Source organism: Tiliqua scincoides, chromosome 1, assembly GCF_035046505.1.
Source record: "Tiliqua scincoides isolate rTilSci1 chromosome 1, rTilSci1.hap2, whole genome shotgun sequence".
NCBI lineage: Eukaryota > Metazoa > Chordata > Lepidosauria > Squamata > Scincidae > Tiliqua > Tiliqua scincoides.
In genome coordinates, this window is record NC_089821.1 from 267990952 (window position 1) to 268011292 (window position 20341).

The 20341-nt window shown below is 40.0% G+C and overlaps 1 protein-coding gene across 2 annotated transcripts in view; it reads right to left on the bottom strand.

Annotated features, from left to right (window-relative positions):
- FBXO11 (F-box protein 11) overlaps positions 1-20341 on the bottom strand; it is a 112650-nt gene that overhangs the window by 4324 nt on the left and 87985 nt on the right. For both annotated transcript variants that reach the window (XM_066625723.1, XM_066625714.1), the window contains exons 4-18: positions 19927-20071; positions 18117-18246; positions 16634-16717; positions 16416-16548; positions 8175-8281; positions 7972-8083; positions 7328-7434; positions 7105-7242; positions 4828-5045; positions 3704-3789; positions 3523-3617; positions 2763-2885; positions 2597-2682; positions 625-701; positions 390-533 (exon numbers count right to left, since the gene is read on the bottom strand). In XM_066625723.1, the coding sequence (XP_066481820.1) occupies positions 390-533; positions 625-701; positions 2597-2682; positions 2763-2885; positions 3523-3617; positions 3704-3789; positions 4828-5045; positions 7105-7242; positions 7328-7434; positions 7972-8083; positions 8175-8281; positions 16416-16548; positions 16634-16717; positions 18117-18246; positions 19927-20071 (1785 nt within the window). The remainder of the gene's footprint in view (positions 1-389; positions 534-624; positions 702-2596; positions 2683-2762; positions 2886-3522; positions 3618-3703; positions 3790-4827; positions 5046-7104; positions 7243-7327; positions 7435-7971; positions 8084-8174; positions 8282-16415; positions 16549-16633; positions 16718-18116; positions 18247-19926; positions 20072-20341) is intronic.

The following is a 20341-nucleotide window of genomic DNA, read 5'->3' on the forward strand; positions in this document are numbered from 1 at the left end:
TTAATGCATTTCTTCTACAGCTGAAAATGGCTCAACTCCAAAGGCCATTTTAAACTTGAAAAACACTGACCAATTTGGACAAATGAAAGGTGTTTTATATTCTGTCCTCATCCATGATCTGGGGTTCTCTTACAAGAGGTCACAGTTCAGTTCCAAGAATTAGACCAAGAGGTCACAGTTTAGTTCCAATTCTAAACTTGGAACAGTTTAGCTCTATCTCACGGCCTAAACAGAATTATAGCTTCTATTGGCAGTTTCTCATTGGATCAAATGATGGGCTTGGCTTCTATTTTTGGGAAGTGAGGGGATGAGGTTGGCCAACTGGGAATTAAAGTTTTATTTCTATTAATCTGGTTATTAGTAGTTAGAGAAAAAAATTAAGATTCTACCTCTGCCCCCATTAAATATACAGATGCCGCCATCTCTTCCATCATGGATTTTGTTTCTTCTTAATGTGGGATTGCTATCTGTCTTAATCCATACTCCAGCCATTGCGTTATCAAAAATTTCATTGTCTTCTATAAAACCAAGCCCTTGAAAAAGGTAAGGGGAAAATTCAAGAAGATGGTTCTTATGGAAGTACAAAATAATTATTTTTTAAAAATATGCTAAGGACAAACTGACCAGAATTATAAACCAGGATTCCACCATTCTGGCCTCCCCAAATTTTGTTGCGCCTAATTTTGGGGTTGCTTCCAGTTCTGTGTACAAGTAAACAAAAAAGAAGTTATTTAAAAGCAACTATTTTACATGGATTAATGAAAATACAGCTAAAGACAGAAAAGCACCATGAGAACTGTATGATCCTGGATAGTTTAGGCCATAAATGGACTCAAAAGCAAGACGAGCTGACATGCTTCTTCCTATATCCCTCCCTCCTTATGTGACAACTCACTTGTACAGGTGTGCCCCAGTATCCACAGGGATTAGATTTCAGATCCCCCTTGCAGACACTGGAAATGATACTGCAGGCACCTGTCTCTGCTCACCCCCAGCCCTCCATGCAATTTAAACCTGGCAGTGATTCTTGCTTAAACCAGGTCACCATGAGCTTAGTAGCTCATATTGACCACCAGGTTGCCTCCTGGCATCCTGGTTGCTTCTAAGTAGATAGAGGTTAACAGGAAGCGTAACTTAACTGCTTCCTGTTAACCTCCATCTAGTTTGGGGTTTTTTTTTTCTTTAAAACATCCAGGCTGCCAAGAGGCAGCCTTCTCCTTTAAGGAACTCTTTAGCTGTGGTAAGATCTTGAGCAAGTTAATGGGCTCATGGGGGGTGCAAAGCCCCTACGCCTTCTCCCCTGCAAGCCCATTAGCTTGCTTAAGAACTTTCCTCAGCCAAAAAGTTTTCCTTTCCTTTACCCCAGCCAAAACGCTGAAGGAAAACTTTGACTGGGTATGTTTTATGAAAGTTTATGGGCTCACCGGGGGGGGGGGGGGCTCTGCAACTCCCCCCCCTGCAAGTCCATTAATGTGCTTAAGAACTTAGTCAAAAAGTTCCTTAGCCTTAGCTAAACCAAAGTGACTTTTTTTGCCTAAAAGGCCATTCTGAACCCCACAGAGGCTGTGGTCAGACATTCATGGCCTCTGCAGAGCTCAGAGAGCCTCTGAAGAGTGCACGGGGGTGGCGTCTCCCTGCATTCATGGATAAATTGAAAATGTGGATACAGGATCCATGAATATGGGAGGCCCCTTGTATTACCTATACAGCATATTTAGCATGCAGCACTGTTCAATTTTTCACAAGCTAGCAGCCCAATCCAACCTAAATCCCTGTGTGGTGATGCAGCAGTGTCAGCATGGCTTCCACTTTATCCTACAGGTGATTTTCGGCTGCTGGAGGTTACTTCTGGGTAAGGGGACATTTGTCCTCTTGCCTTGGGATAAGCCCCAGCAGCTGCAACTGGTCAACTCAGTCCATGTTGATCTGTACTGGTGGATCAGGTCTGGAAGGGTGTTTAGATACAGTGTGTGCCAGCACCGCTGATCCTGCTCCAATTTGCCCATCCCATCACTGTCCCTTTTTGCCCTGTCTCACCCCATTCAACTTCCTCCCCCTACACTGGACTTACCTGCTCCGGCGGGCCTCCTTAAGACCGCCGGTGACAGTTGGAAGGCTCTCACCTTCCTGCCGGCACACCTGGGCCTTGCACAGTTGCAAAGTGCTTTATGGTGCTTTTGCAACAGTATGTGCCAGCAGAACACACATTCCACCAATGCAGGCCCTCAATGGAATTGGGCTGAAAATATCCTGCAGGATGGATTGTTCTTATTTTTCAGTGGAGGAAGAAGAATTGAAAGTCAACAGTGACTTCTTCATAAGTACCCACTGAGTTCACAACTGAGAACAGTACTAGAACTGTCTTTCAGGCCAGTGCAAGACTGAATGACACTGGCCCTTCCCTTCCAGCAATGTCATGCCCAGGATAAAAGCCATGACCACATTACAATTCTCCCATTAGATAAGAAATGAAGAAGGCAGACCTGAAGGACATAGAAAAATCATTAAAGGGATAAAGAAAACAGTTTGCTGAATAGGGCAATCGTTTCTTTTGCACAAGCCTTTTAAGCAAAGTAATTATAATAATAAATTTTACCTGATTTGAACCCCTGAGTACATGTGGTTATAAATATCATTGTCCTCCAAAACTCCATGCCCGTTGTCATAGAAATAGACTCCAACCTGAAGCATGAAAAAGACTTTTGGTCAGAAGTCTGAGAGCAGTGTCAGTGTCACCTACACAATGGTCAGGAACAACATACCTGTTTACCACTATGTATTCTATTTCTTCTCAGCACTGGAGTGCTGCCTGTTGTTACCCAAACTCCAGCCAAAGTATTGCTGTAAACCTCATTTTCTTCAATTACACCTTGACCTTTTTCATGCTGAAAAACAAGCAAAGGTAAAATATTCTGCTTCATTTCAACTTCTCAAACCATCATTTAGTCATTGAGTAAATTTTTGTGCTCTATCATTTATGATGCTGGTGAGTACATACAGAGTAGTAGTAACTGCTAATTCAAAAGTCTGAAGAACCTGAGTTAGAATTCTATATACCAATTAAATTTATTTTGTCCAGATAAAATGCAATGCCTGGTGTCTGATTTCTGCCAGCTGAAGCTCTTCCCCTCTCCTCAATTTTTGGCCTACTCTTAACCTCAGTTTTTCATTTTGGCAGAGCAGCTGGTTACAATTCAAATCAGATGAAAAATGTTCCAGCAACACAAAATAAGTTTCCAAGTTCAAGTGTTAGAGATGCCAAGTTGCCAACACTTGCAGGTCAGACATGAAAACCTGCCAGATTAATGGCATATTATTGGCTATCCCTTACAATTAGGCACAACATAAAACAAACCATTAATGTTGCCAAGTTCTCACCCACTGAACATCAGAAAGGCTGATCTCATTACACTGAAGGCTATTCTGAAAGCTGTACAAGTCTTCAAAATACATCCCAACTGCTGCTACAACACAGAGAATGAATAGTATATGTCCACATCAAAGTCACATTGAGACACTCACCACATAAATACCACCATGCTGGCCATCATGAATCTTGTTGTGACGTACAATGGGACAGCTGTTAGTTCGAATTTGTATTCCTGCTAATGCATTCCCTGTTTGAAGAGGTAAAGTTTAAGAAGATGTAGTGCAAATACAAAAGAAGTGCTAAGTGCAACAGACTAGATGTATGGTGATTTACCATATATGTCATTTCCTTCAATAAGGCCTCTTCCATCACCAAAAATGTAGACTCCACCTTGGTTCCCATTAAAAATTGCATTGCCCCTAAGGTAAAAAAAACCACAGAAGATGAAGTTGTCATGCACTACATAATCTAAACAAACTAAAATTGAATAACAGCACAGTAAATTTGGCTTTTTAAAGGAATAAAAATACTTAAACATTTTTTACTTGACTTTCTACAAATCGATGGTAAAGCCACACCTGGAGTATTGGGCCCATTTTGGGTTGCCACACCTCAAAAAAGATATAATGGAAATGGAAAAGGTATAGTGACCAAAATGATTACTGGGCTGGGTAACCTTCCCTTACAAGGAAAGGCTACAGCATTCAGGGCCCTCAAAAAAAAGGCGCCTGAGGGGAGATATGATTGAGACACACAGTTATTCAGGAGATGGCTAGAGGGATGTTCTCTCACACAACACCAGAACCAGGGGACAACTACTAAAAGTGTTGGGAGAGTTAGGAGAGACAAAAGAAAATATTTCTTTACCCAGCATGTAATTAGTCTCTGGTGATGGCATCTGGCCTGGATGCTTTTAAAAGGGGATTGGACAAATTTCTGGAGAAAAAGTCCATCACAGGTTACAAGCATACCCATACATTATGGGTATGTGCAACCTCCTGATTTTAGAAGTAGGCTACCTCAAAATGCCAGACCAGATGCAAGGGAGGGCACCAAGATGCAGGTCTTCTTTTGTCTTGGGTGCTCCCTGAGGCAGCTGGTGGGCCACTGTGAGATACAGGAATCTGGACTAGATGGGCCTTTGGTCTGATCCAGTGGGGCTCTTCTTATGTTATGTTCTGTACTCTTTGATCCCAATGGCAAAACAGGGATACTTGCAATATATTCAACACTGAATGTAGAAGAATATTTAATACCACAATTCTTCATTCAAATAATTCAGATGACTTGCATATGGTCCCCAGATGGTCTGAGACCAGGCCAACAAACAAGCCAGTTTAAAACTAGATGATGGAAACAAAGTACAAGTACTATTTTTCAGAGCAGAATACACAGACAGGTGCCATCAGTACTTCCTTTAGTGGACCTTCCCTTTAAGCCAACACAAAGAGAGGTACCTTATTGTTGGGTCACTATTTGAAGTAATCCATACACCTGCAAAATTGTTTGCATAGATCTTATTTTCTATAAATTGTCCTCTTCCTTTTTCATGAACATAGATTCCTCCGGTTTGACCATGGTGAATTTCACAACGAACTACGGTAGGATTGGCATAAGCTTTCACTTCAAAACCTGCTATTCTATTTCTGTGTATGTTGCAGCTTTCAAAATAACCCTAAAACACAAAGAAGAAGTGGGTTTAAAAACTAGAACAATGGAAATGATAGCAGCTTTGAACTACTTTCTTTCCCCAACTAGGTCCCCATTATTAACGTTTCAGGATACAAAAACAGATACGATTACAAATCACTAACAATATCCACATGCTTTATAGAGCAACATTTTTTTAAAAGAGAGACATGTCCAAGTTATGTATGCACAGCTACAGCACCTTCAAGGCCTTAATTAGATCAGAGGTCAGTTGGGCCCAATTCTCTGTCAGTCACAGATAAAGTAAGAAAGTCTCATTGATGCTGGTAGATGCTGGTACCTAGGAATGTGAAATCTTTTTCCAGCCCTAAGTCTGGGAGGCAGATCTTGTTTCAGTAAGCCTTCATGGGAGAACACTGCTATTATCCACAGAGCTTTATATTTACTATCAAAAACAGCATTCAAATAAAAAATAAAAGTATTCCAGAACAGATTTTCTTTCAAACTAATTTGGATTAAGAATTTGGATTTTCCCCAGTCCTGCCATGAAGTACTGGATTGAAATCAGAATGTGAACAGAAGCATTGCAGATTTCTATTGACCTGAAAGAAGATTTTATTTTGCAGAGAAACACTAGATTAGCATATCCCCCAGATTGTCAGTTTAAAACATAAGAATTTTATATGGATGTTGATGTAAAATCAGGCCGCTACATGCAATCCTGGCTGACATTTCATGCTCCAGTGCCTTTTTTCTGAAGTGAAATGAGCTTTCAGTATAGGACTTCTGTGCTGTAGAAAGCAGCATCAACTACTGCCAAAGGCTTTACAACTGCATTAGCTTAGTAAATTAATGATTCCTGTGGTTGTTGGAGTATAAGAGATATGATTTATGGCAGATCTGTGGCAGCTCATATCAGGCACCTGGCAACAACTGCCAGCGCTTAAAATGCAAGAGCCAACATGGAAATGTTGTTTTAACAGCAAGCTGCTCAATCCTGGCAACGGTGGGATTGTCCCAATATACACTAATGCCAACACTGGGAAAATGCCACTCTGTCGCTAGAGGGTTCCCTGCAACTGTCACAACATGAAGCTGCCACCCAAGAGCAGTAAGCTGAAAATAAAATTTTTTATCTCTCTGCCACTGGAATTCTGGCTACAATAACAACAACAAAAAATCCTTGGAAATGAAGTGCAGGGAGGATCATGGCATTTCCAGTTTCCAGGGGAGGGTCATGGCATTTCACTACTTGTGATTTTTATAAGTGTTTCTCCTGTAACTGTAACATTTAATGGTTCAAGCTTCAAAAAGAAGCATTGTTTAACCAAAAAACAAATAAAAGGTGTTTGTTTTTTTAAAGTGAGATTGCCAATCCAATGAGTAGGAAACTCAGGTAAATGGTCTCTCTCACAAACTCTAATGTGTTTTCTGCAAATATTACCTATTGGCATCTATGAGAAGACCGATAATACCCTTTCAATAACAGACTGCAGGTCAGGAGTAGGAATTTCTCTCACTATAGAGATCTGGCCACAGCCTGTCATTCAGTGTCAAATGAGGCCCCTCTACCATCTGCTGATCATAAAACAGGACAGACACGAAGAGTATTGCTTTTTCACACAGTTGTGATTGCTCCGCAAAATGAAAATTTTGGATTCAACCATGGAATCTGATCCAGTAATCAAAAAAGTTGCAGCTTTCCTTAGAAACAAAGTTCCTTCACAAATTTACACACAAGCATTGAGAATGAACTTGAAGTTTTTAATACATGAAGTTTTTGAAGTCAGGATTACAGTGGTCTGGGGTCACAATCAGTAATCATTATCCCCCTTCAAAAACCTACTATCCAACTGATCCCACCAACAGGTACAGAAAAACCAGCTAAAACCCTGGTTTAAAAGCCAACCACAATTAGTAATGACAGAAACACAGCACCATAATTTATGCTAATCAGGAAAGAGGCGAGCAATGCACCTCTTTCTGGCACAAGAGAAAGAGGAAAGGACTGAAGCCACTTTATTATTGCAATACACAATGCAGTAATTTAGTAGTCATTCCTCAGAGAAGAAAAAATACATTACCATGCCATGGTCAAATGTAAAAACACCAACATCACGCCCATGATGAATATGATTTCGTCGGATAATGGGGTTTCCGTGGTTTTTAACCCAAATTCCAGCTAAAGCATTATTAGAGATTTCATTGTCCTCATATATTCCCTAAAAGAATGGTAAAAATATGGATTTAAAATGGGTCAGGGGACTTGGGAGGGAGGAATGAAAAGTGGGACAGGACGTTTGATACCTGTGCATGATCTGTAATGTAGAGTCCTACATTTTCACAATCACTGATATTACAATGTTTGATAGTGGGACAAGCTCCCTGGCCACTAACGCAGACTGCAGAACCAACTGAAAGAGAAGAATTTAGGTATGAAAAATTCAGAAAAATATGGATCTGTTTGTAATAAGCATATCCTACAACAAGCATCACCAGCAAAGATATGAAACACTGAATCAGAGCCTTTCAGAATGTGGTAAAAAAACCACATGTAATTCAGCACTTGCTAAGTTTCTCATGTTTAAAACTGAGGCAACCAATGATAAAAATGCAATATGCATGACACTATAGAGGAGCTCTTTACTCAAGAACATTGTAAAGTGATATTGTAGGAAAACAAGTAGTACTCTATAAGCAAATTTACTGAGAATGGCCAAGGAGGTGGCAAGAGAAGTACTCCTCAAGCAAAACTTTTCACTAACTGGCATGTTCACATTACAGATTTCAACTTCTCACCTTTCTGTCGCTAGGTGAGCATGTGACAGAACTCATACAAATCACAACATTCTTAGAAAGCACATGTTAAAATTAACCTCTGCCAACCTTTATACATCTAAAAATATTTAACTTATTACAAGTCTGCTAGTTTTCAGAGAACAATTACTAACCTGTACAAGTACTACGAATAATACAATGGTCTATTATTGGGCTACAGTTGACCGTAATCTCTAAGCAATGATGGGCGTTGTGATGCTGTGCAGATTTGTCATCAGGGTTGAACTGAAAATACAAACAACATTAAACTCTTTTAGCCACTCATGTCTTTCAACTTATGTTGATACTACTCAACACTTGCCTGCAGGTTTCTTACCCTGATTGTCATATAACCAACATAAGCATCCTCTGACCCCTCCATAAAGACAAAGGTTGAATCTCTTGTATTTTCTATAATTACTTTATCGGCTACTTTTCCAGGAGCTGTAAACAAAAAGATATTTAAACATTAACACATGCGCATACACTATACTTTTGACTTCTGTTTCTAAAAAAGCCAATGATCCAGCTATTCCAACAAGAAGCTTTACACTTCTATGTAAGTCTGCTTTGGAGATCTGCTCATCACTTGAAATCTGTTTAGTAGGATCTATTTATCCAGACTTGTGGTGGAATCTACCGTTTTTGCTATTAGAATGATAAGATTTGCTAACTAGAGCTACAGAATAGATGTGTATTCAGACAAAGTGGTGGCTCTGAGGATGGAGTCAGTGACCCACCACACTTCATGGACCACACTGTTCGGGCAATGTGCATATACTAGTACTAGTTTATTTTTAACAATATCTACAAATGGCTAGCAGACTTAACCCATTAAAGACAAAGACTTGATCAAAGACAACTAATATTCAGTGAAATACTAAAGCTGAGAGATTTTCACAAGGACAGAAGTGGCAGAGATTTTTGTTTCAATTTTCAAAAGTCTTTGAAATACTTGCTACAGTTAAACCACTCTATTATTAAGAATACTTATTTATAGAAAGTCCTCACTTAAAGTAAAGGTCCAACCTTGTTATACACTGATTTTTTTATACACAGATTTGACTCAACACAAATGGCCACTGCAAATGAGAAGGAATGTGCTGGTCCCTGGAGAAGGGGAAAAATGCAACCTTTTAAAATCACAGTTAAAAAAAAACTGCTTTTCTTACTGTTGTCATGCAAGCGATTACAGGTATAACCTAATTATCCATGGATTTTTCTATCTCAACATGATGAAAGGAATCTTTAAATTAAAGGAAAACAGTTGTTTAACAGTAGCCTCATTAATGCAAGGGTATCCATGTCAGTTCTGGGAACGGAACCCTCACAAATGAGACTCAACCTGTAGTTTCATTGTAAGTCATTTCATTATAAAGTTGATGAGAAGAAAAAATTCATTCCTAGCCAGTTCCACTGTCTGTATGGAGTTTGCATGTTCTTTCCATGTCTGCATGGGTTCTCTTTGGCCTGGAAAGCTCACTTTAAACGTTGAAATATTAGAAATGTTTTGGGTCTTTATTTAGAAGTTTGGTGATGTTTTTGTTACCAGAAATATGCTGTAGGAATATAACTCTTGTTTATGAATATCAATTAGCCTATGGTAAAATTGGTTTCGTTATAATTTTTTTCGCTTAACGTTGCAATTTCCAAGAACCAAACGACAATTTTAAGCGAGAACTTGGTTTACTGTGTTTTTAACAAAAACATCAGGAGTGATTTCCATAGAAAAAGAGATAGAGAAAAAAAGGATCTCTCAACCTACAGAAACCCACTTACTCAATCAGCACACACACAGGAGATACCGAACAGTCACCAGAAAAGAAGCTGCAATGCTGGATATATAGAAATAATTGCTAAATATAAAAGAACAAATATAATGACTTAAAAAGAGGTCTTCTTACCCAGTTAGGAGAGGTCCTGCAAATTAGCTCAGGGGTGCTTGCCCTCCTCAAACAAAGTGCCTCTTGGAACAAAGTGCCAAGGTAAGATAGAGTGAGTTTAGTATCTGTAAAAGTTCAGCAGTAGGGCGAGGAAGCCAGGGCCATAAACATTGCCCTTCACAGCCCTTGAGAAGAGGGGCAGGAAACCAGCATAACCTTTCTTAAATTTCAGAACAAAACAAAACTATGCAGTCAGGCTGCCAGCAGCAGGGTGGGGGCTATCCAGTGTTTTACAGTGAGTGTCACATGTATGACTATATGCCTTTGGGACATGTCATGGGTGTGCCCTCGGTGCAAGGAGCTCCAGGAACTCAGGGAACAGATCTGCTTCTTTGAAGCCTTGGTTGCCAAGCTGGAGAAGCAGAGGCAGTCAGAGAGATACCATGGGGAGACTTCCGGAGACTATCAGGCTTTGAGGACAGCTCCTCAGCTACCAGGGTAGGAAGTCTCAGGGATGAAGGACATCATTCTGGAGAGGAGGGAAATGATCCCCTAGTGGGGACCCCTTCTTCATGGGACAGGCCCATATCCAGTTGCACTAAGGGTACTCCTTGGCGGGAGGGGGGTTGGAGGCTTCTTGTAGTGGGTGATTCGATTGTCATGAACATGGGGGGGGTTGTGATGGATGTGATGACCACATGGTGACTTCCCAGCCTGGTACGAAGGTTGTGGACATCACATCTCATCTAGATAGGCTGATGGAGAGTACTGGAGAGAAGGTAGCTGTTGTGATACATGTTGGCACCAATGATGTGGGGAAATGTAGCCGAGAGATCCTGGAAGCCAAATTTAGGCTGCTAGGTAGGAAGCTTAAAGCCAGGACCCCAAAGGTAGCGTTCTCAGAAGTGCTATCTGTTCCACACACAGGGCCAGCTAGGCAGGTGGAGCTCAGGGGTCTCAATGCATAGATGAGACTGTGGAGTAGGGAGGAAGGGTTTAAGATTTGTTAGGCACTGGGGAATGCTTCGGGACAAGTGAGGCTTGTACAAGAGGGACGGGCTTCACTTGAACCAGAATGAAACCAGACTGCTGGCACATAACATTAAAAAGGTGGCAGAGCAGCTTTTAAACTGACCCCTGGGGGAAGTCAACAGGAGCCAAGGGTTATCCAGTTCAGGACTCTTCATCCCCATGGGATGAGGATGGGGATGTTAGAGAACAACAAGATAGTGACAGAGTAGGAGAAGGAATTGGGAATGGAAGCGTGATGGGATGTGATAGATGGTTTGACACAATGAGAGGTTGCAGGGATAGAAGACTAATAAGCAGCCCATCTTGGGGGATTCTATGCTCAAGTGCTTTTATGCAGATGCCCAAAGTCTCTGAGCAAAGATGTAAGAATTAAATGTTTGTGACTAGGGAAAACATTGATATAATGGGCATAATGGAAACAAGATGGAATGTGGAGAATCAGTGAGACAGCGTAATCCCAGTCTATAAACTCTACAGGAGAGACAGGTAGGGGTGTGTTGAAGGTGGGGTGGCCATCTATGTTAAAGAAGGGGTAAAATCCAGCAAAGTAGAGATTGAAGGCTGGTCCAACTCCACCATAGAATTGCCGTGGGTTATAATACCAGGCCTGAGAAGCGATGTAATACTGGGGGCATGCTATCATCCTCCAGACCAGAAAACTGAAGGGCACCTTGAACAGTTCAAGAAAGTGTCAAGAAAAGATAGGGTTGTAATCATGGGGGACTTCAATTATCCTCATAAAGGCTGGGTCAATTCATGCTCTGATCACGAAAGAGAGACCGGATTCCCTGACTTGCTAAATGACTGTGCCTTAGAGCAGCCCACCAGAGGACAGGTGATTCTGGATTTAATATTGTGTGGTTCTCAGGACTTGGTTAGATATATAAATGTCACTGAGCCATTGGGGAAAAGTGGCCATGCTGTGATCCATTTCAACATGCACATCAGGGGAAGAGTACCAAACAAATCTGACACAAAAACCCTTGATTTCCGTAGGGCAGACTTCTCTCAAATGAGGCGGCTAGTCAGAAGGAAGTTGAAAGGGGAGCAAAAAAAGAGTCCAATCTCTCCAGAATGCATGGAGACTGTTTAAAACAATGGTAATAGAGGCTCAGTGGAAATGTATACTGCAGAGAAAGAAAGGCTCAACTAAGTCCAGGAGGGTGCCCGCATGGCTAACAAGGAAAGTTAGAGGAGCTATAAAAGGCAAAGAAGAAGACATTACAGACCTAATTGACAAATTAAAGATCAATAAGTCACTGGGCTCTGATGGCATCCACCCAAGGGTTCTTAAGGAACTGAAAAACAAAATAGCTGATCTCTTGACTAAAATATGCCACTTGTATCTTAAAACAGCCACAGTGCCAGAGAATTTGAGAAGAGCAAATGTCACACTGATCTTTAAAAAAGGGAATGAGAAGGAACCCGGGAAATTATAGGCCAGTCAACCTAACATTTGTTCTGGGTAAAATGCCTCATCAAACATAGAATCTTAAAACACATAGACGAACAAGCCTTGCTAAGGGAGAATCAGCATGGCTTCTCTAAGGGTAAAACTTGCCTCACAAACCTTTTAGAATTCTTTGAAAAGGTCAACAAGCGTGTGGATGCAGAAAAACCTGTGGTTATTATATATCTGGACTTTCAGAAGGCATTTGATACAGTCCCTCACAAAAGGCTGCTGAGGAAACTCCACAGTCATGGAATTAATGGGCAGGTCCTCTCCTGGACTAGGAACTGATTGAGTACCAGGAAACAGAGAGTGGGTGTCAACAGACAATTTTCACAAGGAAGAGAAATTGGGGTGGTGGTGGACAGCTCGATGAAAATGTTGACCCAATGTGTAGCGGCAGTGAAAAATGCTTGGAATCATTAGAAAAAGTATTGAGAATAAAACGGTTAATATTACAATGCCGTTATACAAATGGATATTAAGGTCACACTTGGAATACTGCGTCCAGTTCTGGTCGCCATATCTCAAAAAGGATATCATGGAAATGGAAAAAGTGCAAAAAAAGAGCAAATAAAATTATTATTGGGTGGGGACACCTTCCTTATGAGGAAAGGCTACAGCGTTTGGGGCTCTTCAGTCTAGAAAAAAGGTGCCTGAGGGGGGACATGATTGAGACATACAGAATTATGTAGGGGGTGGATAGAGTGGATAGAGATGCTTTTTTCCCTCACATAACTCTAGAACCAGGGGACATTCGCTAAAACTGAGTGTTGGGAGAGTTAAGACAGACAAAAGAAAATATTTCTTTACTCAGCGTGTAGTTACATTTGTGGAACTCCTTGCCACAGGATGTGGTGATGGCATCTGGCCTAGATGCCTTTAAAAGGAGATTGGACATACTTCTGGAGCAGGGGTACTCAATAGGTGGATCGTGATCTACCGGTAGATCGCGAGACAAAATGAGTAGATCGTGGAGTGCCGACCCCCCCCCCTTCAGGTGCCTCTGGGAGGATATGCCGGGAGTAAGGCCCATTGTACTCAATGGGGCTTACTCCCAGGTAAGTGTGGCTAGGATTGCAGCCTCACAGCCTAATCCTAGGCATGTCTACTCAGGAGTAAGTCCTGTTATACTCAGTGGGGCTCAAGGTACACCAACATACATTGTACACATAAATGTTATATGTTATGATGGCGCGAACATTGTAAAAAAAAAACTCTGGTAGATCTCCGGGCCTTGCTGGGTTTCAAAGTAGCTCTCGAGCCAAAAAAGTGTGAGCATCCCTGTTCTGGAGGAAAATTCCATCACATGTTACTAGCCATGATATGCATGTGTAACCTCCTGATTTTAGAAGGAACGGCACCAGGATGCAGGTCTCTTGTTGCCTTGTGTGCTCCCTGAGGCATTTGGTGGGTCACTATGAGATACAGGGAGCTGGACTAAATGGGCCCATGGCCTGATCCAGCAGGACTGTTCTTATGTAGCACCAGGTCCTCACTTCCTTCTACCTGCTCCTGTTTTAAGGCATTCAATCTCAGAAACTAAAACTTCATTTTACAAGGAATCTGAGGTTGTCCCTGAATTGATAATATTCAGTTTTGCCCAAAGTCATTTTCAGGGTCCAAAATCTTAGACGCTAGTATTTCTTGGTTCAGTTAAACACAAATGAAAATAGATAATTCTCTAAATTATCACCTGCAATTCTTAGAGCAATAATATATTTGTAAAAAATTCTGCTATATTTTGCACTTTAGACAGAAAATGCTGAAGAAGTAGCCCTATAGCACTGCTTAATCCAACACCATATTGGTTTGGAATTTTATCAATTCTACATATATAAAAGGCAACATTATGCCCACACAGAATCCCATAAAGGCTCATTTCTCCAACACATTAAAAAAAAGACATGCTCCATACCTCCTTAAACAAATGGTACAATTACTGAAGAAATTTTAAGACACACTATTTCACATTAAGTAATATTCAAATCAAATGCAGAGGTAAATTCAGTCCAACCAGTTTTTTTTTCTTTTAAAACTGAACCAATCAAGAGAACCAGATCTCATGAGCGATTCTTAAGAAGCCAGCAGAGGGAGCACAGACTAAAACACAACCTAAACCAACAATCAAAACACTACTCTGATTTTGAGTTCAACAGTGTACATTTGCAAGAAAGGTAGCACAAGGGAAAAGGGATCATTTCATAATGAATTGTGTTAGAAAAAAGGAAAATAAAAAGATCCAGCAGTACAGGTTCAGTATATAAATACTAGCTTTAGAAGAACCATCCAAAAATGAAAGCAAAGTGCCCTCTTGATGCTATAAACAGCCTCTTATTTAAACAGCTGTGAACAGCTCTGTTCTAGCACCCTACCATTCACTCCTGGGATGGGGTCTAAGCAGCAGTACCAAGTAAAATACAATTAAAATCCCAACTAGCATTTCTGCCATCAGGAGCTCCCTCTCTGAATAGAAGCTCGTGACAGGAGTGTCCCGCTTGTGTCAGAACCACCTGCAGAAGCAGAACACTCCTTCCAGTTGGGGAGGGTGAATCCCAACTGCTAGTTGGGAAACTACCCTCTGTAAACACACATGGGCTTTGTGAACACACATGAAGCATAACATGGAGTTGAAGTGTTTCTTCTTCCCATGTTTATCTTCTAGTTCCCCCTTTTGGGTTGTGTAGCATTTCTAAAAGAAACAGGTAGGAAACAGGCCTATCAAAAGAGGAAAGAATAATCTATCCTTTCATTTCTTACAACAAATCCAGAAATTTTCACTCATAACATTGTTTTCTGAGAAGTTGCAACAAAGAAGAAACATGGGCTTGCTTTTAAAGTCATATTTTATTTTGCCTTTAAAGCTATATTTAAAATAATTATTCAATTCATATTTCTTTCATAGTAGAGACAAATTTACTGCATTATGCCACCGTCAGTCAGAAAAAAAGCATTTTGCCATGTCTCTTGAGCTCCAAGCTCTCTGATTTGTGTAATCAGGGTCAATGCTATTTTGGACAAATACTGTGAACAAATGGACAAATGCTGTCACTGTTATGCTCAAGAGTAAATAACTGTGATCAATACCCTTGGTTAATCTAATAAGAGAAATATTTGTTTTACTAATATTGTTTAACTAAAAGAAGCTCCACAGTTAATGCATTTTGCTATCACTTTCAGTTACACAACAGATGTGGTCTAAACACTATAGAACACTAGTTCCCAACTCATAGTCCATAAGATGCTGAGAAGTGGTGAAAGCCTTCAGTCACTTCCAGCATCTCACTGAGTGAGCGTTTCACCACAGAACTCCAGAGAGATCAGAGAATGGACTGTCTGCAGTCGCAACTATTAACAAAGGCAACCCAGAAATCTTCTCTATAAATAATAAATCTCTAATCTTCTTTAATTATTACAAATTTAATTGTATTTTGTGTGTGCAGGAAGGTGGGGGTTGAATGTGGTCCATGACAATTCCAAATTTTGCCTCAGTGATCTGTGGTCTCCTAAAAGTTGGGAAGCACTGCTACAGAAGAACAGGCTAACTTAACTGCAGCCGGGCATTCATTAAGTCTGGTCAAATGTTCTGTATGTTATGTGTGACCTTTGTATAAGCAAACAAGTCAGCTGCAGCCTTGAAGCAGGGAGGAAGTTTCCAATATGAATCTTGGTGTTAAACAAGCTGTCCACAAATAGGGGACATTTAAAGCTAGTAGACACAAAGAAACCAACAGTTCACTACATCTTTCTAAGGTCAAGGGGATAAGAAGATGCTACATCTGAAAACTGCTTCATAATGACCACTATCTTCTTTCTAACAAATGGAATAAAGGATATAATTATCTATTCTTTGTCTGCATTAGTGATCTTTTCCAGTTGATGAAAATGCTGTTATTCCATATGACTTTCTGCAACTGAGTAATACTTCTAAATGAAAAGCATTATGATTATAACTCGGATTTTGATCTAGGCAACCGAGATGGCAGTTTTTTATTGGGCCACTGAGTACCCTGAAAATACTGTTCCAAACTTTCAAATTCCACAAAGAACTTTCCAAAAAATTGTTCTGTGCAACCCAGTACAATAAAGTCAACCTGGGTTTTATGCCTCCATTACTGATAGTTTGAAAACATGACCTAAACAGTTGATTCCAATCAGGAGTGATAAATACAAGACAGTTTAAATGACTGCCATTAAATTTCATATCAAATACCTGCTCCAATCATGGTGATAGGAGATTCAATGTATATCCATTCGTCAGTGTATATGCCAGAATGAACAAAGATAAGTCCATCAAAGTGAGCTTCTTGAACTCCACCTAAAGCATCTTCAATTGTATCATAGTACTAAAAGAAAGAAAAAGGAGTTTAAAGGTAAAGTATCACAGAAAACCATGTCTCTTATTTAAATGAGAGTGGTTCAGAAACATACCAATGTATTTTCTCTTCCTTTGTATCTTGCTGGATTACTGTAGAAATGTTCAGCAAATCCAGGCTTTACATGAGCTCCTTTGTACTGAAAATAGAAAAAAAACACATCACACATTTTAATATAAACCTGCAAGGAAGAATTACCTATGAGTTGTTTGAGTGTTAAAAAACAATGTAAATGTAACATTGGAAGCTCCTGAAAACAGTTTACAGCACTCTTAACTGTACTCAGTATATGGATCAAGATTCCACAATCTGTTTGCCTCAAGAACTTCTAGAAAAGTTGTACCTTGGTGGGAGAAGAATGAGAATGAACTTTACTTAAGATACTCTGTAATCTGCAACGTTAAGCATTAACCTCAGTTCTCAGAAGCTCGTTTCCTTGATTGTTGATCAGTCCCAAGAAAACTGTGAACTTCCCTAGCATTTGCTAAGAGAAGGCAGCAAAAAATACCAATGTTCTCTTGTGGGAAGAGTGCAGATCTATCACATTTGGCAAACTGTAGAGCAAGTGAACATATCACATCCTCTTTTTGCTTTCAGGTACTGAATGAAAAACCAACATAAGAATCCTCTTTTTGCTCAGTGATTTGAGCAACTTCTGCCCCAGAAATGAAGTACTTTTTACTCTGTCCCAATCAAGGACTCTCTTTGTGACATGCCATCTTCACTGTAATTCTAGACAGTGGTAATAAAATTTAACATTAATTCAACACCAGCAGTATCCTAGACTTTGGGCAAAACATGTGAAATGTTGCAGTCCTTCCCAGAGACTTTATAATTCAGATGAGATAGGCAGGTGAATGGGAGGAGAAAGAGAAATAAAAGGAGAAAGGAATGATATAAGCAGCAGAAAAGTGGAAATTATGGCAACTCAGGAAAGGCTTCCAAAAAACAGTGGCTTGAGGAAGACATTGAGCTGAGGTCTTCCAAAATATAGTTGGAAAAGAGATGTGGGACATCTTGAACACAGAAACTTGAAAGGCTGATTCTGGAACAGATGTGAGGGACACGATGATCACACTAGCAAGTCACATTTGCGAAATGTGAAGATGCACTAAACTGGTTGAAGCAAAAAAATACAGCAGAAGGAAAGGCATGACTAGACCTAGGGTGGTGTAGTAGTTTGGGAATTGGACAGACCTGAAAGATCCAGCTTCATATCCCCACACAACCATGAAGCTTTCTGGGTGACCTTGGGTCAGTCAGTTACTATCTATCAGCCTCACCAACCGCAACAGGGTTGTTGTTGTGAGGACAAAAGGAGGGGAGGAACTACCCTGAGCTTCTTGGAGGAAAGTGGTATAAAAATGTGAAAATAAAGTACATGCTCTATCACCGACCGGTGGCCCTCCCCCCAAGTGCTCTAAATGATATTAAATATATATTTAATATATATAAAACATTTATAATATAAATATAATATAAAATATATTGATATAGATATATAATTAAATATATGCATGTAGAAAAGAGAGGCATACCAGTTGCTGAAAACTTTCCTTCCAAGGGTTTGGGTGTTCATACTCTTCTGGATTAATCTGATAAAATTTACCAGGTTCGGGGTGCATCATTGGGCGTGTATACTCAAATACTTCCATATAGAGTCGTTTCCTGAACAAAGACATCCAGATTAAAACATTGTGAATACAGTTTGTCAGAATAACGTTATAAACCAATTAAATCAAAATTACTTGAAACAATTTACAAACTTAGAAGCAGTACTTCTGTTTTCTCTCATTGTCCCTACTCCCCACTGAAATCAATAGAATAGCAAAGGTATCCTATTTTAAACAGAAGGCTTGAGGATTGCATTTATCACTTAAGTGAAAGCCAAAGTCATTAAGACTAACTATGTTTCCACATGTGCATTTGTCATTTGGGTATGAGCCTACATATGAATAAAGGATTATTAAGCATGTGGTTAAGCATAGCCCTGAAACATTTTGCTGAAGAGGACTGAATTTACTACTACCAACTACAGATCATAATTAGGTTTTTGCTTTACCTTCATAAAAATTGTTGGATTCTACCTACTAAAATCCTTGCATAAAAGCAAATTATTAGCTTTGTTAATTGTATATACATATACCTGATGAAGATATTTGCTGAATACCTATATTAATACTTGTTCTCTCCTATAATTTTAACCTCTTTAGGAGATAATGGGTTTTGACTGGGAAAGGGCCAAATCTTTAGATTTTTGTAATCAGTATGTCTTAGGTTACCTGGGTGACAAATTCCAGGTTTCTGGGTGGCTTAGAACTACCTTAACCATTTTGGCCCTCTTTGAGTCGCCCTTTTTAAGAGAGAAAAGTGAACCAACATGTTCCACTTTTCATTCCCACCCACCCAATTGGACAGTATTAGCATACATCAGTGTGGCAAATGTCAAGGTTCGACTTCATCAGGAAGCAACCTAACAACTTTTATGCTCAGACCAAGCCTACGCACAACAGCTGGACTGATTACAGACATGCCCTGGTCACATTCCGGAATCCCCTGTGGATATGTGAAACTGCAGATACCGGGGACACCCCCTATGCACCTTTGGGTCTCACAAGGCGAGCTGTTCTCCCTTTGCCTCCGGAGGCTCTTCTTAGCCCCGCAGAGGCCATGTATTGTCTGCCGACAGCCTTTGCGGGCCTCAGAATGGCCGTTTAGGCAAGAAAAATGTGACTTCCAGTTTTACAGAAAAACTGGAAGTGACATTTTAATCCCTTTAAAAGGCATTATGAGGGCTGGAGAAGCCACTGAGGGTGGTTCCAGAACAGAAGCCTAGCAGATACCAGGGCAGACCTCTTGCAGTAATGCATTTTTTAATGAATGTAATTTTAATTGGTGATCCATTGGGGCCTGATTTGTTTTACTGTTTTGGGTTTTAATCTTTAACTTGTTTTGTTTGTTCTTTTATGATATAAGCTGCTTTGGGTGGCAGAATGGCAGCATAAAAATTCATTTAATAATAACAAGGGGGCAGGAGCACAGAAATCTGTGTTGTGAGCTCAGGAATGTCTGGCAGACAACTTCTGCATATTCTCAAGTTTATTTTCACAATCATGAGGGCATAGGTCAACTGTGCAACCGTGAAAAATCTTCTGAGATCACAATCAGACATATACTAGGAAAAAGCTTTTGTGCAGTTTCAGATGTGTGCACAGCATCACTCCTTATGCAATTCAAGTACTTGTTTTCATTCAAGGTAATTAGAACACCTAACCAGGAATTCAATTTTTCCATTTGTGCCTGGCATACAATATACTTCAGGATAATCAAGAATACTGTTTCACTTACCACAAAATTGGATCATTAGCTAGCTCACTGAAGCGCTTACATACACAAGCGGCTCTACAAAGATCCTGCTCCAATAAGTAAGAGAAGATTTTCAGAACCACTTCATCAGGCAACTTCTCTTGAAGATATTGTTCAGCAGGTGCTGCTATTAAAATATAAAATATGGATAATATGATTGATGTGCCTAACCTGCCTAGAGCATTCCCACCAAGAATAGATCATGGACTTTCTGAAGCCCTCTCATAAATCAAGAGCAATATGAACCGACTGAACCAGATTTAATTAAGCAGAAATTCTTGACAAATCAATTTTATTCATGTTTTCCATTTTAAGATACACAGGTGCTTTGTCATTTTTGGAAGAATGTTCATACTGAAACCTTAAAACAGTTTTGATAGATTAATTAACTGGTTGG